Here is a 27216-nt window from a genome sequence, read left to right on the forward strand (position 1 = left end):
GTCTACTTTTATGCTAATTAGCATTTTCGAATCAGAGTAAATAGAGCCGAATATATTGATAAACGTCACCTTGTCGAATTGAGATTTATATGGTTATCCAAACGTCATGCCAGGGTAAGCCTACATGAAACACAGCCCTTATTTAAGTGTTTCTAAAATCCCCTGTGAAAAACTCATTGAAACCATTTCCCTGTTTGACCACTAGGTTTTATGAGTATTTTGACACCACTGTGGGGCTCTGGAGAAAAGGCAACAAGAGAACATTCAAATCAAAAAAGGACTCAAACTTTGACCATTAGTAAACAAATAAATAAGGCTAGGACCAAACAATATACAGTCCCAGTCAAATGTTTGGACACACCTCATTCAAGGATTTTTATTTATTTTTTACTATTTTCTACATTGTAGAATAATAGTGAAGACATCAAATATGAAATAACACATATGGAATCATGTCGTAACCAAACAGTGTTAAATCAAAATATATTTTATATTTGAGATTCTTCAAAGTAGCCACCATTTGCATTGACTGCTTTGTACACTTGGCATTCTCTCAACCAGCTTCATGAGGTAGTCACCTGGAATGCATTTCAATTAATAGGTGTGCTTTGCGGTCAAATTCCTGCAAAGAAACTACTACTAAAGGACACCAATAAGAAGAGGCTTCCTTGGGCCAAGAAACACGAGTAATGGACATTAGACCAGTGGAAATGTGTCCTTTGGCCTGTACAAATGTGAGATTTTTGGTGCCAAGCACGGTGTCTTTGTGAGATGCAGAGTAGGGGAACGGGTGTGCGGTTCCCACCGTGAAGCATGGAGGAAGTGTGATGGTGCTTCTCTGGTGACACTGTCAGTGATTTATTTAGAATTCAAGGCACACTTAACCAGCATGGCTACCACAGCATTATGCAGTGATACACCATCCATTCTGGTTTGCACTTAGTGGGACTATCATTTGTTTTTCAACAGGACAATTACCAAACACCACCAGGATGTGTAAGGGCTATTTGACCAAGGAAAGTGATGGGAGTGCTGTATCAGATGACCTAGCCTCCACAATCACTCGACCTCAACCCAATTGAGATCATTTGGGATGAGTTGGACCAGAGTGAAGGAAAAGCACCCAACAAGTGCTCAGCATATGTGGGAACTCCTTCAAGACTGTTTGAAAAGCATTTCAGGTGAAGCTGGTTGAGAAAATGCCAAGTGTGTGCAACGCTGTCAAAGCAAAGGGTAGCTATTTGAAGAATCTCAAATATATAATTTGATTTGTTTAACACTTTTTTTTGGTTACTACACTTATTTCATAGTTGATGTCTTAACTATTATTCTACAACGTAGAAAATAGTCAAAATAAAGACAAATCTTTGAATGAGTATGTTTCCAAACGTTTGACTGGTACTGTGCATATATAACTAAAATAACATACAAATGTGCAATGGTTCCAGTATAATTTCAAACAAAAACTTCTCTATAAGCACTTGTCTTTATTTTTGTTTGCATTGTTCTTGACCCCTTCTACCACCATCCTAATGCCGCTAGATACCCTTGGCTTAAATCTGCTACATGGGAAGCTATGGAAATGTTAGTGTTCAAAATTAGACATATCTTCCTGCATCGTCTGTCACCAGTGTTGTGTCCAATCAGACCACCTAGACCCAACTCTCCAACTTTGAAATGCCCATTGTTAACTCTGAGTACCTTGAGAGAAATGTGTGAGACTACTCGCCTGGATGTCCAGCCATCTGGTCAATGCTAACCATTTCTCTACCATACCACCCATTCGGTTAGCATTGGCACTGGAGCCATCTATGATACACTGCCAGGTCTGTCAGTATAATCACAAATTGAGGAATCAATATTATTTATCATCAGTTATAATAAGTGTACAACTGATCTAATATACTGTAGGCTGTGTGACTCCTCTCCTATGCGGCTCAGTCGGTGGAGGACAGTTCACACCTGGCAGTCTCATGGCAAATCAGTGAATGTAATAAACATGGGCAACCTGAAGTCGGGCAACCTGAAGTCGGGCAACCTGAAGTCCAACCCCCCCTCAGGAGAAGAACAACAATGTAATAGAAAAACAGTTAACACTCCCATTTCACACACACTTTCATTCTCACAACCACTCACACTAAAAGCAATGTATCAGTACTGAAATCATTGAAAGCCTCTCGGGAAGAACATAAGTATGGAGACATTTTTTCTGTCTCTCTCACATAACTCTTACTGTTTATTGTGAAGCCACCTCCCCTTCTACCCCACTGACCCCCCCACAGAAAACATCTGTAAAGAAATATTACCTCTAAATGAGATAAAGCAAAAAAAGAAAACCACTGCAAGAGAAACCAAAAGCAGAATCCAGAATATTTGCTCATGCCCCATCGGGCATGCCTAACTGGGCCGCCCGACGGTACAGGTCTGTTAGCGTTAGCTGGTTAGCAGTGGAGCGATGGAGGACAAACAGGTGGCGGCAGCGTCCTTCTAGAAGTCTCCTGTATAACTTCAGAACATCAGTCAGACACTGGAGTGGAGATGGTGGAGGGGTTATGAGTCGGTCTCACAGTCGGGGCATGTCCACTCTCACACCAGTGAAACCAACTATTATAGGGTAGACTGGGTAATGTAATCTAGGCCCGCACCCTACGTGGCCCTCTGACAGCATAGCAATGATGACAGAAGCTCGAATGGCTGGCTCCCCCTAGAAGCCGGTCTCGGGGAGGGATGTGGAGGAGGCAGAAGAGGAGGATAAAAAGGAGATGTTTGTACATAGAGCCAGGCTAAGGTCAGGGCAGCTGGGGCTATGTTGAGGGAGGGCCCTGTCCTGGTTCTGTGGCCCCTCTCTCTACCTGTCCTTCTGCTCCTGCATTAATCGCTTGGTCATGCGGCCACACAGCAGGCCAAACAGGAAGAGAATGCACACGCTCAGGCCAATCATAGCCAGGATGTAGGTCTTGGAGGGTGAGGTCATCACCTGCATGGCCAGGTCCGAGAAGCCTTCGGCCGGGGCCACCTAGGAGGGACATAGGGGGAGGGGAGCAGGTGTGGGTGTCAAAGTATGAAAAAGTAGAGATTGTTCAATGTGATATTGTGCGAGTTGAATCCTAGGCAATAAGAGGGTAGCAGCCACTGATAGCTCAATTCATGACAAAAAACATACACGCATTAAAAAGTGTGGTGGTAATGTTTGGTAGGGTCGCACTTGTTTTGAAGGGACTCAGGTGTGAGTGTTAAGGCAAGCTAGTGACATCTTGTTGGTATGTTTGTGCGTGCGTCTTGTTAACCTTGGCAGCGTAGCTCCACATGTCGATGCGGTCCTGCAGTCTCTTCTTACACTCTGGCTGCAGACGCACCCTCTTGTCCTGCAGAGCCTCCATCAGACAGGACATCTCTGACGAGAAACACAAGCAAAAAGGTAAGGCCATTCAGCACAGAGGAAAAGGCCTTACAGGGGACAGGGATGCATGTACAAATGTGCAGGTGGTGTGTGTGTGTACTACTCACGGCGCCCTCGTCCTGGTGGAATGGCAGCACACTGGTGCTTGATGTCCAGAGCGCAGGCCGTGTGGAGGACAGGGTCCACAAAGATGTCTGCTTTACTCTCCTTCAGAATGTTCAGAACCTCCTGCAGAGAGGTGGGGTGATAAGAGAAATAAAAAGGATGTTTCTCAGACTCTTGGCTCTTACGACGGCTGAACATTGTCAGTTTCTGTTTACGAAGAGGAGAGGGAAGAGAACAGAACCACCCACCTTCTTGCAGCCCTCCACTTTGATCTTGAGGAGGTTGACTTTAAGACACTCCTCTACTTGACCGGTCTGCTCCTGGGCCGCAGCCTCCTCTGGACACAGCCGAGAGATCTGACACGCAGAAGGGTAATGTATAACCACCATTTCTTAACTGTTACAAACATGTGTGTTTGTAATAGTCCTGGGGTGTATTCATTGTGACGATTCTGTAGCGAAATATTTCAACTGTTTCCTCCACACGGAAAACAATTTGCAACAAAACAGTTTTTATTTGGCAAATTTAGGAAGGTCACTCCCTATTTCATTCCGTTTGGTTCTTAAAAACTGTATATGGTTTCCATTGCAAGACAATGAATGCACCCCTGTTTAGACCCAATCACCTCATCAGTGCAGTGAATCTGCAGCTGCGGGTCCAGTCTGTAGTCCAGAGCTGACTCCTGTAGGATCACTCTGATCTGGTCCTCACAGTCTGGAGACAGACGCTGTGGACACACACACGTAAGACAATGGTCTAAGTACACCCACACAGACAAAAACACACACACAAACAGTACGTGTAACCTACCTACCAATCACTCAAACATGGTCGACTATACTGAACAAACATATAAACATGTCAAATGTGGGTCCCATGAGCTGAAATAAAAGATCCCAGAAATGTTCAATACCCACCAAAAGCGTATTGCTCTCAAAAGTTATGCACAAATTGGTTTACATCCCTGTTAGTGAGCAGTTCTCCTTTGCTAAGATAATCTATCCACCTGACAGGTGTGGTATATCAAGAAGACGATTAAACAGCTACACCCTGTGCTGGGGACAAAAGGCCACTAAAATGTGATGTTTCGTCACACAACACAATGACACAGATGTCTGAAGTTGAGGGAGCGTGCAATTGGCATGCTGACTGCAGGAATGTCCACCAGAGCTGTAGATTGACAATTTAATGTTAATTTCTCTACCATAACCTGCCTCTCCAATGTCGTTTTAGAGATATAGGCAGTACATTCACCCGGCCTCACAGCCGCAGACCACATGTAACCACGCCAGCCCAGGACCTCCACATCCTGCTTCTTCACCTGCAGGGTCATCTGAGACCAGCCAGCCAGACAGCAGATGAAACTGAAGAGTATTTCTGTCTGTAATAAAGCCCTTTTGTGGGGGAAAAAACTAATTCTGATTGGCTGAGCTTGGCTCCCCAGTGGGTGGGCCTTGCTCCTAAGTGGTTGGGCCACCAATGGCTGCACCACTGCCCAGTCGGGTGAATTACATATATTAGGGCCTAATGAATTCATTTCAATTGACTGATTTCCTTATATGAACTGTAACGCAATAAAAATAGTTTAAATTGTTGAATTAATATTTCTGGTCTGTATAAGGAGACCCAGTAAACATGTGTAGTCTGACCTGGTCTGCATATTTGAGTTTGAGGCAGGAGACAACCTGTCCCTCCAGCTCACTGTCTCCTGTAGCCTTGTTCAGGATGCTTTGGCAGAATTTAGGGATGTCAGCCTTACACGACTTCCTCAGCACTGGGTTCAACCTGTAGTCTGGACAGAACACAGAAGACGACAGGGTGAACCATAGGGGTTAGTTTTTGGAGACAGGGTGAGAACCATAGGGGTAGGGTAATACAGTAAACACCTCTGTAGTATGTTTGATGGAAGCCATAATCTCTACTCATATTGTGAGCTATAGTGTGTGTGTATATTTAGTATCCACCTGTATTCTGTGTGATCTGTCTCTTTGTGATCATCTGTTTACACTTGGGGTCCATCAGCTCGCTGTTCTTGTTCTGCTTCAGGCACTGCAGCATGTTCTTGGCATCAGCCTCAGTACAGAACCGCTGGCAGAGACAGACAACACTAGGACACTCAGAAACACAGATGAAGGCAGCGTAGCTGGTGAAACGTTGCTCTTCATAATCGATGGAATGTATTGCATCTATGCAGATTAAATACACAGACTGGGAGAGACCAACAGACAACAAGCCAGTCATCATGTCTGTCTGGGACAGTCTTAGTAGCAGCCAGGGACCTCTCCTTCAGAAAATTATAATTACTCTGAAGAGCAACTTCATACGGACACAACGTAATCAGCAATCATGGTTTGACTGAAGCACCTTTGAGCATAGCTACATTGTTGAAAAGTTCCTTACATTCCTTGCTTTGGGTCCTTGTGTTATGCATTCAGTGCTAAAATGACTGAAAAGTACATACCCGAATCATCTGCTTGCAGACCCTCATGAGTTGGAAGTCCAGCTCTGGGTCCATCATCTCTACCTCCTGCAGCTTGAACACCCTGTGGTGACAGCGCTGGGTCAGCTGCCTCTTGTTCTCCTTCAGACATTCTATCACCTAATACAAACGTCACAGTCATCAATAGTTGCCATCATCGTAATAAATAGTTATGAAAAATACTGTGTTTACTAAATGCTTTTTCAAGGCACACAAACAGCTGTCAGTGGGCCTTACCTGGGCATTCCCGAAGGCCACGTTCTGGCACAGCCTCCCGATGTCCTGCTTACAGGAGTCGTAGAGCTCAGGTTCCAGACGGACATCTTCAGACATCTCCAGCTCCTCCACCCTCAGCTGCTTACGACACTTGACAGACACGCGCTGCTCCTTGACGTCCTGAAGAGTGTCGTTCCTCACCGTGGTGCTTAGACAGAGCACTACATCCACCCTAGAGAGACAGCAAGAGAGAACGTTTGGGTCCGTTTAAAGTTTGATTATAGTTTGGTCAACTATGCCCAGGTTCTCTCTCAGGCGAGACTCACTTCTTCTTGATGTTGGGGCAGAGTTTGAGCACATCCTCTTTGCAGGCCATCTTAAACTTGTAGGAGAAACGGAAGTCCTTAATCTGGACCTGAGAGGGAGAAGGGAAACGCAGAGAAATGGGAGTGAAGCAACTGTCAAAGTCGTGGGTTCAAATCTCACATACTATCAAACTGGATGAACTCACTGCACTGTAAGTTGCTTTGGATGAAAGCATTGGTTTAGAGGCATATTGTATGTTTCTCACTTCCATCTATACAATCATTTCAGATCGACACCAGTGTTGAGTTTATTTGGAATTGGGCGACAGACACTCACCAGTTGGAAATGTGTGACTCCCACAGCACACTTGTCGTTCATCTCCTTCTGGTGTTTGTTTTGCACCAGACACTCCATCAGATCCCCCGTGTCGATCTGGTTATCTGCCACCTCCTGGGAGAGAGAAGGGGAGAAATGGTCAGTTAAATCAGCTGATGGATCATTTTACATTCTTGACAGGAGAGATATCCCAGTCATTGTTAGTAGAGTTAAAATGGGGGTGGGTGGTATGAGAAACCCTGAGAGGGCGCTCGGGGCTGTGGTAGAGGTAGGACTCACGTGACAGTGCGACTGGATGACTGGCTCACAGGCTCTCATCAGCAGGGTCTCAATCTGAATGTCCTGGTGGGAAAAGAGAAGAACGCCCTTTTACCATGTGACCAACCATAGTTTACCACAGCCAGTTCTTCTTACAGAGCAGTCAGCAAGTCAGTCAGTCAACCAGTTAGTCAGCGTGTCCCTGGTACTCCCGTCTCTCTCACCTCAGACGCCAGTTCAGTCAGGTTGCCCACCACATCCCTGCACTCTGACACCAGCTCCTCTAGGTGGTCCTGTAGACACTCCAGTTCCTGGAACACCAAAAAAAGTCCATGTCAAACTTTTTACACCCTGGTTGTGCAATTACTGTCCCCCTGATCTAGCCCCAATATGTATAGCCATATTCTATAGTAAAGGACTGTCTGCATCCAGCATTTTAAAGCAAAACCATCACGTCAGCAGTTACAGGCTACAATTCAATTAATGGATGAGATGGCAGACAGCAAGCGGTCTCCTCCAGTACCTGTCCAGACTCAGTCTTCTCACTGCACCACTTCCCCAGGTCAGTCATACAGCGTCTCTGCAGCTCGGGGTCCAGCTTCACATCCAGCGCCCTCTGGTGGAGGATACGCTGCACCTCCACTTTACAGTCCCGGGACAGCTAAAGAATATCAAAAGAACAGAACTCAACACTATTAAAAAAAAACTCAGGATCTGGATCAATCCCATTTCAATCCAGTCAATTGGACATTCAGGAACTTCCTACATTTACTGATTTGAAATGGAATTGAGGCCAACCCTGTTTAGGATGCAGGACAAGAAAACTAGACAGTAGGGGAGATAGGAGCCCCCAAGACAGACCGGTGTCAACACTTATGGAAGGTCCCATCAGAATTATGTGTTTGCTTGTAGTGTACCTTCAGTATATTGAATGGGCAATAACAATAAATAATCTCACTGTTAACTTCACCAATCAACCATTCCAGTCAAATATAAAAAATGTCCCAATGCAGATGTTATTATATCAATATCAAATCATTTCTGGTAAAGACGATTTACTCAGAGAATTTAGCATGATTAGAGATTAGAATGTGATTACAGCCATGGTCAAAAAGTGGTCACTGCTCAATAGAACTCGGACAATGCTCCGTGAGCAGAACTGCGCCAAAGTCCAGTGTCATCTGACAAGCTAACTAGTGCCTGCAGGTTCATGTGGGATAACATGGGCTTTTTATAAATGAAATCCACAGAATAATAAAATGCTAAAAAATTGCGCAGACACAATTCATTTACAAAGCTAACAAACAGAATCAGTATGTACCCTCCCCCATTTTTGTTTAGTTTATTTATGAGTTTTCCCTTTAAAATCACCATAGAAACAGGCCCTCTCAAAGTTGATTGACCAGGGTTTGAGAAATAGAATGCCATGGATCTCGAGAAGAAAATGACAAAGGGTACCAAGTTGATTTTGATTGGTCCAAAGCGTGGAAACGCCTCCAAATGTTACCACCTCACAACGTCGAAATATGGAAGCGATACAACCAAGACCAGTGCAGTCTAAACTAGCAACGTTCACAACAAACAATCTTATTTAAATCAACACTGTACAAGCATATTAATGTTATAATATTGTAGAGAACAATTTAATGATTCACTGTGTGATTCATACTGACATAGGCAAAAACAAAACTAGGTTTAGACACTAATTTAGTAGCACCCTCTTGAATTGGCCCGTATTTCACATCATTCTAGAGCAAGAATTTTGCTAGGACTGTCTGGGAGTGGTTATTGGTAGACCGGTTTGGAACTCTGTTATTGATCTATTAACCAATTTACCGCCTGGTGATGTCACCAGGCAAGCCAAAACTCACGCCAATCAGGCTGATGAGGTCTTGCATAGATTGCATTTTCAACCAGCAACTACCAGGAAATAACACAGATTCCATTTTTTAACACTTTTACAGTGTTCGTTTCTGCAGGAAAACAGAACTTTGCACTGGGCCTTTAAGGTAGTCATTCTCAAGACCATTTCCTGAGTATAGTGATCGTTACATCACATAATCCCACTACTGATACCAATGACACATTCAACATGAAGAGGTGCATGCACTCATACTTTAAGTCGTTGGCTAAATTATTTCATCATCAAAAAAGTAATAGAATTGAAATTCTCCAACAAGTCAAATCTATAATATGCCCTCATTTTGACCAGAATCAACTTCGGGAATCAGAACCTAATCATGATAATCATCACTAACAAAACACTGAACTTACAACGAAAACACGTCTTCCTGTTTCATCCACTGCATTTCCCTTTTAAAAAGGACAACACCATCAGAATGTACCGAGGACAGATGCATTTCTAAAAAAGGTCCTCACTTCAGACAATATTTTGGTTTTCTGTGATAATTTGACATTTAGCTACATCTATATTCATGTTCCTCTACATTAGCCACTGATAGCTACGTTTTGTGCAGCGCACTGCGGTGAAATCAGTCCTACCCGCCGTCCCTGCTCCTCTGTGCGGTAGGCGTGGCGGTACAGACAGGAGAAGATGGCACCAGGTGGCATCATCTCACTTGTCTCGTTCCAGCCGTGGGCGTGGCACAGGCGGGAGGCATCGCCCTGGCACTTCTTATAGAGGATGGGGTCCAGTCTGGCAGACAGTAAGAGGAGTGTGTGTGAGGATTAAGCAAATACATTTATAACATCCTTTTACATCAGAAATTGTCACAAAGTGATTTTACAGTAATCTGGCCTAGACCCAAAAGAACAAGCAAAAGCACAATGTGGGAAACCATACCAGGGCACACTGACCAGGCATACTAAAAACCCTTAATATGGAGTCTGATCAGGCCCCTAATAGGCTTTGAATGTGTGAAGCATGTGGGAGAAAAATTACAAGGCTGTTTAATACTGTTTATGCATCGAAAAGCTATGAGGAGTACTCTCTCATCTGTGTCTGTGGGGCTGAGTTGGGCCTCTGGAGCTTGAGCTGACAATCGAGTTGCAGCCTGACATTCCATAGACAACATGTGGTCGGTGTAACTGAGATAGCCTGGAGGAGTAGAAGAAAACCCCTCATTGTTTCTAATCATCCTGGAATCTGGGAAACTAAACCGGGGTTGGGTTAAAACGGCACCAGGTGCAGATAATCATAAGATGAACCCAAGATGGCCGATCTGCCTGGGGGGGTGGAACCAGCCATGACTAAGCATTCTTAGTGTCAGCTATATGAGAAACAGGATTCCTCTGTAATGGTTAAGCTCTCGGCAACACACTTTAAAGTGTGCGGTCGACCAGCCTCATTATTGCAATAATGAATCAATATTGAATAAAGATGATTGTTTGAAGAAATGACAGTCTCTCACTTGATTAGAATATTCCATGACAAGCATCACCATAAACTAGTAGCATTGCTACTTACTTCCAGTCCCGTGCTATGAAGTACTGCAGTTCCAGCAGCCTGTGTTCACAGTCCTCCACCATCTTCTCAGTGTACAGGTGCTCCATCAGACAAGACAGGATCCTACACAAAAGCACATTGGAGCTTAACAACTCCACAGATATACAAAGTACTACATGCAATTTGACATACAAATGTTCTGCTAGCTTTGTGTAAATCAAGCAGGAGAGAGGAACAATTTGGTGACTCACATGGGGTCTCCGTTGCGGATGTGTTTGCAGGCGGTCTGGATGACAGACTCACAAGCCTCGTTCAGGGCCCGGTCAATACGGTAGTCTGCCCCAGGATCAGCCTCCTGGATCAGGGTCTGGAGCTAAGAGAAAGAACGAGAGACCCAAACCTTCAACAACCACTGTCTGGTAATGGGAGGGTTACACAGCTAGATGACTAGGCAAACTGCACGTGTAGTAAAACTTGACAGTGGTTCTCTTTTCTGTTTGACCTCGGTGGTGGGATGTCCTAAATATAACTCATTTTAAGATTTATATATATATTTTTTTTATTTAAAAAGATTTTTTACAGGCATTTTTTTAAAACTACAATAACATTGAATAAATTAAACAACAAAAAAAAACTGAACACCACCCCCTTCCACCTTACACAGCAGCACCACTCCTGGGGAGAACCCTGTGAACTCACAGCTTTCTGGCAGAGGTTGTCGATGGTGCCCATGTCTCCTCGGCCCACCCTCATGAGGCAGTGCAGGGTGCGTCCCTTGCGGTGGAGGCCGGAGCAGTGGGCCTCGATCTCCCCACGGCAGTGCAGCACGATCTCAGGGCTCAGAGAGAAGTCCTCCATCAACATCCTCCTGTAGTCTAACATCTCCCCCTGACACTCACCGCTCACCGTACGACCTGGAACACACATACGTCAGGAAAAGTCACATAGGAACTACAAGTGGGGCACTAGAAAGGCATTTCATTTCATTAAGTGGAGAGAAAAACCCTCAAAGTAACAGCAGTGTGACACCGTATGAGAGAAAGACTAATACAGATTGACAAAACAGGTTGACAGGGAGAGACACAGATATAGATTAGGAAGAAGAGAGCCAGCCTAACCTCTGTGTACGGCAGACTCCAGACAGAGCAGCAGGTAGGAGAGGCGTGCCTCGCGGGCGCGGGGCATGTTGGTGTCCACGCTGCAGCGGTACTTCCTCAGGTCTGTCTTGCAGGCCTTGGCCAGGGAGTAGCTCACCTTGTAGTCCTGGGTAATCAGCTTCTGACGCGTGGTCAGGGCCTCTCTGCACTGTGGTGGCCAATAAAAACACAGCTCTGGTCACAATCTCCATCTGACTCACTGACTAATAGAATGGAATTACCAGAACAGATATTCCCATTTACATTTAAGTCATTTAGCAGACGCTCTTATCCAGAGCGACTTACAAATTGGTGCGTTCGCCTTAAGACATCCAGTGGAACAGCCACTTTACAATAGTGCATCTAAATCTTTTAAGGGGGGTGAGAAGGATTACTTTATCCTATCCTAGGTATTCCTGAAAGAGGTGGGGTTTCAGGTGTCTCCGGAAGGTGGTGATTGACTCCGCTGTCCTGGCGTCGTGAGGGAGTTTGTTCCACCATTGGGGGCCAGAGCAGCGAACAGTTTTGACTGGGCTGCGCGGGAACTGTACTTCCTCAGTGGTAGGGAGGCGAGCAGGCCAGAGGTGGATGAACGCAGTGCCCTTGTTTGGGTGTAGGGCCTGATCAGAGCCTGGAGGTACTGAGGTGCCGTTCCCCTCACAGCTCCGTAGGCAAGCACCATGGTCTTGTAGCGGATGCGAGCTTCAACTGGAAGCCAGTGGAGAGAGCGGAGGAGCGGGGTGACGTGAGAGAACTTGGGAAGGTTGAACACCAGACGGGCTGCGGCGTTCTGGATGAGTTGTAGGGGTTTAATGGCACAGGCAGGGAGCCCAGCCAACAGCGAGTTGCAGTAATCCAGACGGGAGATGACAAGTGCCTGGATTAGGACCTGCGCCGCTTCCTGTGTGAGGCAGGGTCGTACTCTGCGGATGTTGTAGAGCATGAACCTACAAGAACGGGCCACCGCCTTGATGTTAGTTGAGAACGACAGGGTGTTGTCCAGGATCACGCCAAGGTTCTTAGCGCTCTGGGAGGAGGACACAATGGAGTTGTCAACCGTGATGGCGAGATCATGGAACGGGCAGTCCTTCCCCGGGAGGAAGAGCAGCTCCGTCTTGCCGAGGTTCAGCTTGAGGTGGTGATCCGTCATCCACACTGATATGTCTGCCAGACATGTCACCCATTCAAGGGTGTTCTCTACATTTTAGACAACCATGCTGACAAAATGCCTTGCAATAACAGCATTATTCATATGGACAAATGACAAGTAGCAGAAAATTGATATTATTATTTTGTCGATGACTCCGTTCCAACCAGGCTGAAGAGCAGAACACGTACCTTTTCAGACATGGCCTCCTCAAACTTGTGGTTGAAGAGACACTTGTAGACTCTGCCCTCTCCGGCTGGAGTCTAGATATCAAAGAAAATAGAATTGTGATTCAATGATGAATTCATTTTCACATTCCCAAAGTTAGTGACAAAAACACCTTTGCAAGGAGCTTGGATTCAACTCGAATAAAAGTCTGAATGCATCTGACCCCGAATCTCAAAATGTTGCCTCTAATGAAATGAAAGAGACAAGAAGTGAACAGGAAGAAGGTACTCACATTTTCACAGAAGCGCTCCCGGTCCTCCCGGCAGGAAAAGTAGAGGTATCTATCCAGGTGGAAGTCGTCTGAGGAGAGTTCGGCCACACGCATGATGGCCTTCTTACAGTCAGGCCTGATGGCATGGGCCCCGGGCTGCTCCTCTGCCTCCCTGACCAGACCCTTCTCCAGGCATGCTATCACCTCACCTTGGGAGTGCACGTCCTGAGGGACAGACAGGGTGGCATGGGGACAGTGAGATGGATACGTTCAAGTTGGCTACAGCACTGACGCGTCTCTGTGCGAGGCCAGGAGAAGTGTTAGCGCCCAGAGTTGCATTTTGGATGAAATGTTTTTATCAAATATTTTATTTCAAAGGATTTATTTTAGCAATTTAATAGAACACACAACCACAAAAACAGTCATAGGGGAGGAAATACACTAGTAAATACAGAGAAGTTAAATATTTTAACTTTTTTTGACTGTGAATTATTTTTTATTAATTCAGCATCAGGAGTTATTGCCGTTGTGATGCCCTGACAGCTGGCTTCTGTTTCCTGAAGGCATGGTCATTAATCATCCTGTAGAAAGGAATAATTCAGAGGATGCCAGGATGAAAATATAAATGGTTTAACACTGGGAGTTTCGGGAGCGTGGAAGCTAAATTTGTCATAAATCATGACTGAAGTAGCTAAGTTACTGACTGCAGTGAGCAGTAACTCAGGAGGACTCGTAGCCAGGAAAACCACACTGGAGCTCAGAGCAGCACAGAGGCAGTAACTCAAGCCTGACTACATTATGCCCAAAGCAGGAAACCTCATGTAGTCATAAGCCATGGTGGAACACAAAGTGTCAAATAAAAAGGAAAACCAAACAAATTAGAAACCTGCACAAACAAAATGGGCATATCCTGCGCCTGTCCATGTTTTTTGTTACCTCTAGAGACAGAGACCAATTCATACAAATCTAATTCTATATAAAGCCCTCATGACAAAATACTGATTTAAAAAGTGAGCAAGTGTTCCATCTTTACAGACGTGTAGGCTACTGAGTCGCCAGTGAAATGAGTTGAGAGTAGACAGTAAGAAGAGACAGGTGTGTATGACAGACAAGGTTAGATCTATGCCTATAGATGTGGTCCTCTATAAACTCAGCTGTTAAAGCATGGCCAGGATAGTGGGTTCCATTCCTGGGACCAAATGTATGTAAAGCGTCTGCTAAATAGCATGTACTCTGATATAACACAGAGCAATAACAGACAGGTGAGTGAAGGCCACGAGAGCAGTCACCTTCTCGCCGGTGGATATGCTGCCACAGTGCAGGCTGTTGATGTCCTCGCGACAATTGTCCATGAAGCCACAGATGAGGCGGTAGTCGCTGAACACGATGCTGGTCATCTTGGTGATGTACTGGTTGCACTGGTACTCCGTGATGTTGCCGCGGTGATCCACCAGGCAGGAAACCAGGTAGCCCTTTCCTCTCTCCTCCGCCGCACATTCTTTTATCTGAATGGAAGGAGAGGAAAATGATGGTTAGCATATGTCACAATATATCTTTCTTACACACTTAGTTTGCATGGGCATCAAAGGCCTGTGCACATAGGGGTTAAGCCAAAACCAATCCATGATTAAAGAAATGGAAGAAACTACTATAGGCAGGCCACTTTTTCTGTAATTGAAGCTTTTCCAGTTAAGTGCATGGGTGTGTTAGGCCTACTTCCAAACGGTGTGTTGGTACTAGGTGTTGCTAGGTGCCAGGGACAGTGACAGTAGTAGCATGAGGACAGGACCTAGTAGCGGTAGGTAGCCTGATGGTTAGAGCATTGGGCCAGAAACCAAAAGGTCGCTAGTTCAAATCCCCGAGTCGACAAGATGAACAATCTGTCAATGTGCCCTTGAGCAAGGCACTTAACCCTGGAGCAATTAGGGTTGCCGTTGATAATGGCTGACCCTGGCCGCTCGCCGAGGGTGTCTCAGGGGGAGTTGGGATATGCAAAAAGCTCATTTCATGCATGTGTATAACAAACTTGTAGTGGTTAGAGCGTTGGACTAGTAACCGGAAGGTTGCGAGTTCAAACCCCCGAGCTGACAAGGTACAAATCTGTCGTTCTGCCCCTGAACAGGCAGTTAACCCACTGTTCCCAGGCCGTCATTGAAAATGAGAATTTGTTCTTAACTGACTTGCCTGGTTAAATAAAGGTAAAATTAAAAAATTAAATATGTGAAACAGGACAAATAAGCAGATCTAATCATTATTATTACCTATAGTCAGAGCCATAAAGCTCTGCCAGCTAGCTAGCCAACTTACGTCGGAGATGGTGGTCTTGCACACCTCCACAGCCACAGACTCAAACTTGGGGTCAGTCGTCAGGTTCAGCTTGTAGTTCCACAGGAGCTGGAGAAAGAAGGCATTAAACAAGTCTATTGATAGCTTAGAGAAAAACAGTACAGGTCCACTGTGAGTGACAGCAGGTCAGACCACAAGTGGGGCTAACAACGCTGTATTAAATCGTTATACACATTCAGTTACACAAACTGAAAGGACAGTTTAATGGATGTGAGGGAGGAAGTTCAAAACACTTACATGGTTGCAGTCAGCAGCGATCTCGGTTTCCTGGAGAGAAAAAAAAGGGTCAAACTATGATCCGAACCGTAAAGAGAAGCAGAAACATGCTGGGCAGTGAGCAATTAACAGCACAAGGCCAAACAAACAAACACAGTGATGCAGCACTTCGGTTGTCAGTTGGCGTAGAGAAGAGCTGAACACAACACTTAGCCACCAGTAAAATGACTCAACAACTTGTAGGGCTGTAGAAACATACGAGTGTCACCGGTCAATATCAGTCCCATATGACTTTATACCGTTAGTGGGCCTGTGCTTAATATAGCTACTGTCTTGACTGAGCCCACCTCCTAAATTATCACAAGGCCATTGAGGAGGAGAGGAATGTCTGCATGCCTCTCCTTAGCACCTCTCAGGCCAGGCTGACTGATGTTTGGCCTCTCTATGGGAGCTGAGCCGCAGGAGGCTGACTGTAAGCAATGTAGGCCTGTCCAACAAAGCACCAATCAGCGCATTAGCGATAAAATAACATCTCTACAAAATGGCCTACTACAATCTACAGGAGGGCAGGGCCACATGGCAGCCAAATCTTATGTTAGCATTGGAAATAATATCACCATTTGAATATCATGCATTTTTTTCCAGTCAAAATAAAAAAATACTTTGATTAAACTTTGGAACTGATTTGTAGTGCAAATTGGGAGAGAGGTGCCACTGCTTGCTGCAGTTCGGGGGATGGGCAGAGGTCAGAGTGTGTTTGACGAGCGAGCATACGGACTCTTGCTAACTAAACAAACTTGTAGACGCCATAAATCATCATCATATCTGGTAGTGCCCGTCTAATGCATCAAATCGATGCAAAGAAACTAGCTAAGATAGCCAGCTAGCCAGGCTAATTGAGGCTACTGTATTTTGCTATGCTTCCCGTCCTTATCTACAGCAAATCCATTCAGATTCCACAGCCTACCTGGTGGTTGCTCGTTGTAGTGGACTCCTCATTTAGCTAACTTAATTCCGTAACGTTAATTCCATTTAGCTTTGATTAGAGATCTCCCACTTCACTTGCTACACGTGGAGCCACTTTCTAGTGTCACCTTGATTGGCCGACAATAACACGCGTGAAACCCCTGTAGGCTACCGTAGGTATTTACGGGGCGCAAGTCATGAAAACTACATTCAAATGTTTGTTTTATTGAATTAAGAATGTTGTGAAATATCATTCTGTTTAGCAAAGTCAGTAATATTGATAAAGCCTTTTCCATTGATAAAATAGGCCAGGTTTTTTTTCTTACTCTTTGAAGTATTCGAATGCTAACGTCCGTTTGGATATTCGAATATCCGTGCCCCTCCCTAGTGAGTGAGTACACACACGCCAAGGTCGGGAAACTTACCCGTACATTTCTAGAAATTTGCCACGGGAAGTTAAGCCCGGGAATGTTGCTTAAATTCATTTAAAAACGGTTAGCTTATTAACAGTGAACCTTTTTCTGTGGGATACACAAGGCAATTCTAGGTCTTGTGGCATATTTTGGTTAAACAATCCCCAATTCAATGGAATTGCAACCCTCTGCATGCACAGTGCTTTCTTCCATCACATGTACAGCTGATTCTCAAGATCTTGCACCCTAATGAGATGCTATTGAGCTAAGGACTACATGCTTTCTGATAAGATTTGATCACAATAATGGGTGGGGTGAATATAATTTTACATTTTTTTGTTTAGTAAATAGTAGCCTACAGCAAAGTGTGTTTAAATCATTTCTAACCATTTCTGCTAGTTCGTTTTTGCTACCATGTGGGTTTTAGCTTGCTTAAGCCTGCTAACTGAGTGTTAATTCACTTGTTTCCATACACAAATTATTTAAAAAAAAAAAAAATCATTGATTTATCTTACAAAGGAGTTGTTTAATCTAACTGCTTAATTATTTATCTGTACTTGGAATTGTATTTGTAATTTTTTTGCTAATCTTTACAGGAAAATGCCACGGGCACTATCTGATTGTGTAGAGACATTTCACAACAGAAGGAAAATGTAGTTGGAAAAGCTGTGTACATTTGCAAATACTGTGCCAAATCATATGTGAATAACGCAACAAAGATGCAGAATCATCTGCTCTAAAGTTCCCTCAGAGCTCACAAGCTACCTCTGACAAAAGTGCCTCTACTTCTATTCGAGGTGAAAATTATGATGAATCAGACACCTTATCGATAGCAACAGCTCATGGTCCTCCTGGAATCAAGTTGACTCAATGGAGGAACGTAGTCACAAATGCTGATCAATGTCTTGCTCGTGGGTGCTGCTATGGTGACCAGTGAGCGGAGACAAGGCGGGGCTTTAACTAGCAGAGACTTGTAGATGACCTGGAGCCAGTGGGTTTGGCAACAAGTATGAAGCGAGGGCCAGCCAACGAGAGCGTACAGGTCGCAGTGGTGGGTAGTATATGGGGCTTTGGTGACAAAACGGATGGCACTGTGATAGACTGCATTCAGTTTGTTGAGTAGAGTGTTGGAGGCTATTTTGTAAATGACATCGCCGAAATCGAGGATCGGTGGATGGTCAGTTTTACGAGGGTATGTTTGGCAGCATGAGTGAAGGATGCTTTGTAGCAATATAGGAAGCCAATTCTAGATTTAGTTTTGGATTGGAGATGCTTAATGTGAGTCTGGAAGGAGAGTTTACAGTCTAACCAGACACCTAGGTATTTGTAGTTGTCCACATATTCTAAGTCAGAATGGTCCAGAGTAGGGATGCTGGACGGGCGGGCAGCGATCGGTTGAAGAGCATGCATTTAGTTCTACTTGCATATAAGAGCAGTTGGAGGCCACGGAAGGAGAGTTGTATGGCATTGAAGCACGTCTGGAGGTTAGTTAACACAGTGTCCAAAGCCAGAAGTATACAGAATGGTGTCGTCTGCGTAGAGGTGGATCAGAGAATCACCAGCAGCAAGAGCGACATCATTGATGTATACAGAGAAGAGAGTCGGCCCGAGAATTGAACCCTGTGACACCTCCATAGAGACTGCCAGAGGTCTGGACAACAGGCCCTCCGATTTGACACACTGAACTCTATCAGAGAAGTAGTTGGTGAACCAGGTGAGGCAGTCATTTGAGAAACCAAGGCTGTTGAGTCTGCCGATAAGAATGTGGTGATTGACAGAGTCGAAAGCCTTGGCCAGGTCAATGAATACGGCTGCACAGTGATGGCGGTTATGATATCATTTAGGACCTTGAGCATGGCTGAGGTGCACCCATGACCAGCTCTGAAACCAGATTGCATAGTGCTCGGTTTGTTAACTTAAGGCCTTAGAAAGGCAGGGTAGGATAGACATAGGTCTGTAGCAGTTTGGGTCTAGAGTGTCTCCCCCTTTGAAGAGGGGGGTGACAGCGGAAGCTTTCCAATCTTTGGGAATCTCAGACGATATGAAAGAGAGGTTGAACAAGCTATTAATAGGGGTTGTAATATTTTCAACAGATAATTTTAGAAAGAGAGGGTCCAGATTGTCTTGCCCGGCTGATTTATAGGGGTCCAGATTTTGCAGCTTTTTCAGAACATCAGCTATCTGGATTTGAGTGAAAGAGAAATGGGGGAGGCTTGGGTGAGTTGCTGTGGGGGTTGCAGGGCTGTTGACCGGTGTAGGGGCTATTTGATGCTAATGCAGTACGCCACAGGATGTTTTTGTGTTGGTCAAGGGCAGTCATGCCTGGAGTGAACCAGGGGCTATATCTGTTTCTGGTTCTACTTTTTGAACAGGGCATGCTTATTTAAGATGGTGAGGAAAGCAGTTTTAAAGAATAACCAGGCATCCTCTATTGACGGGATGAGTTCAATATCCTTCCAGGATACCCGGGCAAGGTCGATTAGAAAGGCCTGCTCGCTGAAGTGTGTTTTAGGGAGCTTTTGACAGTGATGAGGGGTGGTCGTTTGACCACAGAGCCATTACAGATGCAGACAATGAGGCAGTGATCGCTGAGATCTTGGTTGAAGACAGCAGAGGTGTATTTGGAGGGCAAGTTGGTTAGGATGATATCTAGGAGGGTGCCCGTGTTTATGGATTTGGGGTTGTACCTGGTAGGGTCAATGCTAATTTGTGTTAGATTGAGGGCATTAAGCATAGATTGTAGGATGGCTGGGGAGTTAAGTATGTCCCAGTTTAGGTCACCTAGCAGCACGAGCTCTGAAGATATGGGGGGGGGGGGGGGCAATCAATTCACATATGGTGTCACAGCTGGCGGCATATGGTGGTTTACAGCAAGTGGCAACGGTGAGAGACTTGTTTCTGGAGAGGTGGATTTAAAAGAAGTTCAAATTGTTTGGGTACAGACCTTGATAGTAAGACAGCCTGCAGGGTTCTATCTCTGCAGTAGATTGCAACTCCGCCCCTTTCGCAGTTCTATCTTGTCGGAAAATGTTATAGTTAGGGATGGAAATGTCAGTTTTTTTGGTGGTCTTCCTATGCTAGGATTCAGACACGGCTAGGACATCCGGGTTGGCAGTGTGCTAAAGCAGTGAATAAAACAAACTTAGGGAGGAGCTAATGTTCTTCTAATGTTAACATGCATGAAACCAAGGCTTTTACGATTACAGAAGTCAACAAATGAGGGCACCTGGGAAATAGGAGTGGAGCTAGGCATTGCAGGGCCTAGATTTACCTCTACATTACCAGAGGAACAGAGGAGGAGTAGGATAAGGGTACGGCTGAAGGCTATAAGAACTGGTCGTCTAGTACGTTTAGAACAGAGAGTGAAAGGAGCAGGTTTCTGGGCAAGATAGAATAGATTCAAGGCATAATGTACAGACAAAGGTAAGGTAGGATGTGAATACAGTGGAGATAAACCTAGGCATTGAGTGACGATGAGAGAAATATTGTCTCTAGAAATATAATTTAAACCAGGTGATGTCACCGCATGTGTGGAAGTTGGAACTAAAGGGTTAGCTAAGGCATACTGAGCAGGGCGAGAGGCTCTACAGTGAAATAAGACAATCATTAACCAGAACAGCAATGGACAAGGCATATTGACATTAGGGAGAGGCATGCGTAGCCGAGTGATCATAGGGGTCCAGTGAGTAGTTAGGCTGGCTAGAGACACAGCTAGCGGGACGGGGCTAGCAAGCTTGCAGAAGGGCCTTAGAGGGACGTCGCGATGGAAGAAGTCTTTTAGCCTCCTCGTGTGGTTACGTCGGCAGACCAGTCATGATAGATTAGTGTTCTGTGTAGTAAAGGGGGTCCAGTCCAATTGGTAGAATGTGTATAGTGGCCCAAGAAATTGGCCGATGGATCTCCTCAGCTAACAGTCCAATATGCTCTAGACAGCTAGCGGGCTGCGGCTAGCAGGCAGGCATTCAGGGGATGTCGCAACGTTGTAGCCAGGTTGAAGCACCCCCTCGGGTAGACTACGTCGCTAGTCCAGTCGTGAAGGATCATTGAGGCTCCGAACCGACAGTAAAAGGGGTCCAGGCCAATATGCAAAATAGGTATTGTAGCCCAGCAGTGGCTGATGGACCTCTTCAGCTAGCCGGGAGATGGGCCTAGCATGGGCTAGCTCCAGGCTAATTGGTGCTTGCTTCGGGACAGAGACGTTAGCCAGGAGTAGCCATTCGGATAGCAGCTAGCTAGCTGCGATGATCCAGGTGAAAATGGTGCAGAGCTTGCGGTAGGAATCCGGGGATATGGAGAGAAAATAAGTCCGGTATGCTCTGGTTTGAATCGCGTCGTGTAAACTGGTGAGAGTTTTCCGAGCTAAAGGTTAGCTGATGACCGCTAGCAGTGGTTAGCTGACTACTAGCTAGTTAGCTGGCTAGCTTCTGTTGGGGTTCCGGTTCAAAAGTAAAGAACAATACTTTAGAAAAAAGCAGATCCACACCACATTGGGTGAGGTGGGTTGCAGGAGAGTATTCTGAAGTTCAGGTTTAGAAAAATAAATAAAAAAGATAGGCAGGGAAAAAAAGATATACATAAGACACGACGAGGACAGAGACATCTGACTGCGATGCCATCTTGGATAGAGTTCTATCCGTTGGGGTGGTGTCGTCATCATGTTTGACTGTCTCCTGGAGGGGAAGGAGTCTCTCCAAGAAATGGTCATAATCACAGTATGCCGATCTGGACAGCCCCATCAAGAGGATCCTCCTGGATTATGTATTTTGGGAGAGAGTGGTAAGCAGCCTGAAACCTATAGCAGTAGCCATTGCACAAATTGAGGGAGACAATGCCATCCTGTCTGATGTTCAGACTCTGCTTGCAGATGTAAGAGAAGAAATCCGTACTGCCCTGCTCACTTTACTGTTGCTCCAAGCAGAGGAAACTGCAGTTCTGAAATACATCAAAAAGTGTGAAGACTTCTGCCTGAAGCCCATACACGCCACAGCGTACATGTTGGACCCCATGTGTGCTGGCAAGAGCATCCTGTCTGGTGCAGAGATCAACAAGGCTTATGGTGTAATCACTACAATGTCTCACCACCTTGGCCTGGATGAGGGCCATGATGCCCAAACCTAAAGTTATAAGCAGCCAGCTAGCTTCATCTGGCTAGTGAGGCTCGACCAGATCGGGTTATGTGTTGTGAAGCAAGCCATAATAAGGATTAGGCACAATAGTGGAATTTGCAGCTTTACTTCTGACCCACTGGGAATGTGATGAAAGAAATAAAAGCTGAAATAAATAATTCTCTCTACTATTATTCTGACATTTCACATTCTTAAAATCAAGTCGTGATCCTAACTGACCTAAGACAGGGTATTTTTACTAGGAATAAATGTCAGGAATCGTGAACAATTGAGGCGTATTTAAACTTCCGACTTCAACTGTATATAAATATGCTACACATTGTGTTGTTAAATAACTCTAAAATTAATCAACTTTATTGATCTTAAAAATGTCCGTTACATGCGTATAGATTTTTACTTTAGAAATGTGTCTGATGGAAGACGTTTTATGATGTCATCTTTAAAAAGTTATCCTAAGCCCACTTCAGATACATGAGACAAGACGATTTTACTACATTTACATTTCAGTTATTTAACACACGCTCTTATAGACATAGAGGAGCAATTAGGGTGAAGTGCCTTGCTCAAGGGCACATAGATGATTCACATAGTGGCCTCAGGTATTCGAACCAGCGACCTTTTGGTTACTGGCCCAATGCTCTTAACCGCTAGGTATACTGCAGCGCAGTTTGCTTGATCTGAGTTTTTTGAACATCTCATGTCAGCTGCTGGAATTCCCAAAATGCAATCTTTAGCTAAAGTCTTGCAACAAGAGAGGTCCATTTAGCTAGTTAGAGAACACTGCGCTAACACTCGTTCAGTCAAGCAGCTAGCTAACCTAGCTTGCTTATATTTCTCTGACAAGTCAAAGTGTGCCCTGTCTCTGGTGCATACATATTTCATGATACAATACCCTGATACAAGTGGCAACTTTGTTTCATTAGGTCATTGTAAAGAGGCACTGTTACTGTGGCAACGGTCTGATCTGAATGCCAGGTCTTCAGTCAGTTGATCTCCATCAAAACATTCTAAAATTGGATAGTTTTGTCTTGTTGAGTCTTATGTCGCCTGTTGTATCTGAAATGGACATTAGTCCTATCCTTGATCTCAGAAACCATGAAAGTAGTGCACGCCTGCACAGGTTTTGAGCTTATGTGAATTTGAGAACTGAGCAGTTTAATAAAATTAGCCTACATCAAGCAGAGGGGAAAACTGCTGTGTTGTACAGATTTCCTTGCAGTGTGCAATGAAATATCAATATTTCCCCACGGGTGACGACAATGTTTAGGCCTATTTGCTGTAAACAAAACAGCAGTTGGCAGGATAAATGAAAATCTAGTGTTAGTGGGACAATAGCCTTTTGCAATAAAAACAACACTTGTTATTACCAAATCTAAGACCTTATAATGCATTTTAGCTCTATTGAGACTATGAATAGCCCCCCCCCAAAAAAAAAAAAACTTCAATCCGAGAGAAATTTTCAAAATGCCTCAAATTTACCCTGAGGGGTTTTCTATGACGCAAGCTAGATCTACTTCGGGATTTCAAATCAAATCTTATTGGTCAGATACATATATTTAGCAATGTTATTGTGGATGTATTGTGTGTTCCTAGTTCCAACAGTGCAGTAGTATCTAACAATTCGCAACAATACACACATCTAAAAGTTAAATGGAATTTAGCAATATATAAATATTAGGACGAGCAATGTCAGAGTAGCATTGACTAAAACACAGTAGAAGAGAATACAGTATATACACATGTGAAATGAGTAAAGCAGTATGTAAACATTATTAAAGTGACTAGTGTTCCATTATTAAAGTGACTTGTGATTCCATGTCTGTCTATATAGGGCAGCAGCCGCTAAGGTGCAGGGTTGAGTAACCGGGTGGTAGCCAGCCCTTCCAAAGTTAGCTAGCTTCACATTCTAGTTCAGGCTTTATCCGTACTACGACAGTGGATATCGCTCATCCGCCTGCAGCCAACTCTAGCAGGCTTGTAACTGTGCGTGCATGTCGCACATGGCTAGTCGAATGCCAAACTCTTCTTAGATCCATGGCCAAGTTAGTGCCACATTTTCATTTGTGCCGAAATCAAAAATGAAAAGTTGTTGAAAATTAGGCCTAGGCTTTTAGAAATGTCTCCGTTTCATTGCTTATCTTTAATGCGGTCTTATCACTCCCATCTGTGAAACAGGTTGTTGTCATAGACATAATCCATAGTAGGGTTTTGTAACCTCTAACCCTGGCAATTTGACGATTAAACCCATTGCGTGCAATGGCAGCCAGTCTTAACTTGAATGGGAACTGCCATATGGATTTTACAGTATGTCTATGGTTGATTGCAGCTGTCTGTTTGCCATTCACAAATTTCTGAATCCAATAGTGCAAAAGCAAATGCTGTTATTTCTAAAAATGTGTTGTGATAAGAAATTAGGTATTTTAACATTACATGTTTTATTAATCAAGTGTTTTAATCTGTTGTCTTACTCAAATGAAGGGGATGATCTTTGCAAGGTTAGGCCCATTGATTTCATTGGTCCTCAACTCATGGCTTAGATACTTCATTCAGGGTTAATGGAGTCCTAAATTCGCCTGCTCCAGAGCAGGTTAGTTTTGAAGGATGCATTGCTATAGAAATGTTCCTGGCTGAAAGGTGAGCCACTTTCATGGTACCGGTTACCCTGAGTTGAACTCAGAGTTGACCAAAGTTACCTCGCCAACACCTCAAACTGCGTTCGTGTTATAGGGCTTTGAAGCTGAAGACGTGTTTCAAAATTCCAAACCAGAACTTTCAGAACTAAACGAGTCAATCCACAAAGCCTGAAAGTAAAGCCACACTGCCATGGCCTCCTCCCTACTCTGTGAATGGACCACGTCAACAAAACCTCAACTACCAGGGAGGCTGACAGTGAGAGGAGTAGCCTGGACAGGCAAAATGCTGTGTGCCTCAAAAACAACCCACAGCCAAGAGAGCATGACTCTCCAGCCTCCTCGAACAGGCCACTGAAATAGGCCTCAACATCTGGTGAAAATAAATTAAATAATACATTTCACAATGAAGAGGACTGAGATGAGAGAAACTACCGGTCATTAATATTTGACAAGCTCCTTGAGGCTCAGGTGCTTATACAAATCTACCTTCTGCAAACACCGGATTTGGACTGAACCAATACATGGGATTGAGGAGACGATGAACATGACCTCCTCTGATGTCCAGGATCCGTCAATTCAAATCCCAGCTCTGCAAATGTTGTGAAAATAAGTTCAGTACTCACCAAAATATGGAGTTTTGCAGAGCAACTATCGCCATTACAGTCGTTACGCAAGGCTGTAATACCGTTAAGTTTGCAGAGCTGGCTAATGGGATCCTGGGTGTCAGAGGAGATCTCGTCATATTAATTGTCTCCTCAAAACCAGGTTGTACTGGTTCAGATTAGGATAGAGTCTCACCTCTATCTTTCTGGCCCTAGGCAGGGGTGGTCCCTCAGCACAGATTACTGTAGATATTGCCTTTTCCCAAGCCTATCCATAACCATTGGCTGGAAGCTTAAAAACCGTCACTGAATCTCCTCCTACATCCGCCTATTCTTCCTCTGAACAGGACATTGCTGTAAATGTTGGCTCTGATAGACAGTAAATGCGTTAGACATTATTCCCAACATATCATTAGAGGATCAAGCTAGCCATTGCTAATTTAGCAATGCCAATGGTCGTAGCTTGGCACACCTGTAGATATTAGCAAGGTGACTAGGTAATTAACGTTAAGTGATGAAGACTTCACTTTACTAGTTAACACCGTCCTAAATGGCTGGTAAAAAAAAAAACATGCAGTATTTTCAGTAGTTCTCAACTGATGAAGTTCTCGAAGCATATGGAATAATAAATGACCATACTTTCTTTACATCTTTCTGCACCCAAGTAGCTAGCAGGCTAAAAGTTAGCATCGGATAGCTAACGATAACGTTATAGCTTGAGTAAAGCCCACACCCAAGCTCTGGATACAATATCGCTCACTCCACCATACCTCTTTCCTATCCTGGAGGCACTCAAGCACAGCCAGGTTATTGTTCCAGGAATGTTTTGGACAAAGCCTGGTCAAGTCCTCCCGACAAGCCCCCTCTTCGGCCAGCTTCCAGCCGCTGGTGCGTCTACGAGGTGGCGAGGCCGCGACGACTGGAGAACCTCCATTTACAGCAGCCGGAACTGCGGCTTGATTTTGAGCCTGGATATTAACCCTAACTGCAGTATTGGCGATTACACTGTTCGCAGATTTCTGTCCTCGAATGGGATGCATATACAAAAAGACAGACATCAAAAGCAGAAGAGGAACACGTCTACAAGCCGCCATCTTCGGATAACTAGCTAGCTTGGATTGCTAGCTGCAAATTATGACTACAGTGGGATGGGACGTTTTCGTGCATACGTCGGCGTGTGCGTTGTTGGCAACCTCAAGTCATAGAGCTACATTTTCTAGACTGAACATCTAATTTGGGAACATTGATATGGTCCGACTCGTTAGTTTCTCTGTATCACAATCACCCCTTTAACTTGCAATAAACACAAGTAGATATAGATTTGGACTCTAGACGGCTGCGTTTACACTGGAAACCAAATTCTGATATTGTTCCCACTAATTTATATTTTGACCACAGATCTTTCACGTAAGCTATTTTTCAGCTGATCTGATTGGCCAACAAACCAATTAGTGGAAACAGATCAGAATTGAACTGCCTGTGTAAATTCGCTATCGCAATGGGGAAATCTAGCACTTTTGTTTCTATAATCTGACTTCCGTCTGCTTTCATTTGTTCCTGACATAACCCATGATACTGATATTTAATCTACGAAAATACAAAATCATTGATTACTGATCTTTAAAAGAGCACTATAGACAATGCTCATTGTTGCAGACAATGTTTATTATTTAAAAAATGATTTAT

The 27216-nt window shown here is 44.4% G+C and overlaps 1 protein-coding gene across 2 annotated transcripts; it reads right to left on the reverse strand.

The window, feature by feature from the left end:
* Positions 1 to 2055: 2055 nt before the first annotated feature.
* LOC115144817 (Golgi apparatus protein 1-like) lies at positions 2056 to 26687 on the reverse strand. Of its 2 annotated transcripts, XM_029685897.2 has the most exons (26): positions 26301 to 26687; positions 15812 to 15841; positions 15536 to 15622; positions 14518 to 14733; positions 13250 to 13453; positions 12981 to 13052; positions 11625 to 11811; positions 11206 to 11420; positions 10758 to 10879; positions 10528 to 10629; positions 9603 to 9756; positions 9375 to 9413; positions 7624 to 7761; positions 7325 to 7411; positions 7122 to 7184; positions 6843 to 6956; positions 6527 to 6615; positions 6222 to 6432; positions 5967 to 6104; positions 5470 to 5593; positions 5155 to 5297; positions 4131 to 4232; positions 3754 to 3861; positions 3508 to 3628; positions 3288 to 3394; positions 2056 to 3016 (listed from the first exon to the last, which is right to left on the reverse strand). In XM_029685897.2, the coding sequence occupies exons 1-26, from the start codon at positions 26622 to 26624 to the stop codon at positions 2849 to 2851; spliced, it is 3465 nt and encodes a 1154-aa protein (XP_029541757.1). In that variant the 5' UTR covers positions 26625 to 26687; the 3' UTR covers positions 2056 to 2848. The 2 variants fall into 2 exon arrangements, with proteins under 2 accessions (XP_029541757.1, XP_029541758.1); XM_029685898.2 differs by lacking the exon at positions 9375 to 9413.
* Between the last annotated feature and the right edge of the window lie 529 nt (positions 26688 to 27216).

The sequence above is a fragment of the Oncorhynchus nerka genome, linkage group LG17 (assembly GCF_034236695.1).
Source record: "Oncorhynchus nerka isolate Pitt River linkage group LG17, Oner_Uvic_2.0, whole genome shotgun sequence".
Classification (NCBI taxonomy): domain Eukaryota; kingdom Metazoa; phylum Chordata; class Actinopteri; order Salmoniformes; family Salmonidae; genus Oncorhynchus; species Oncorhynchus nerka.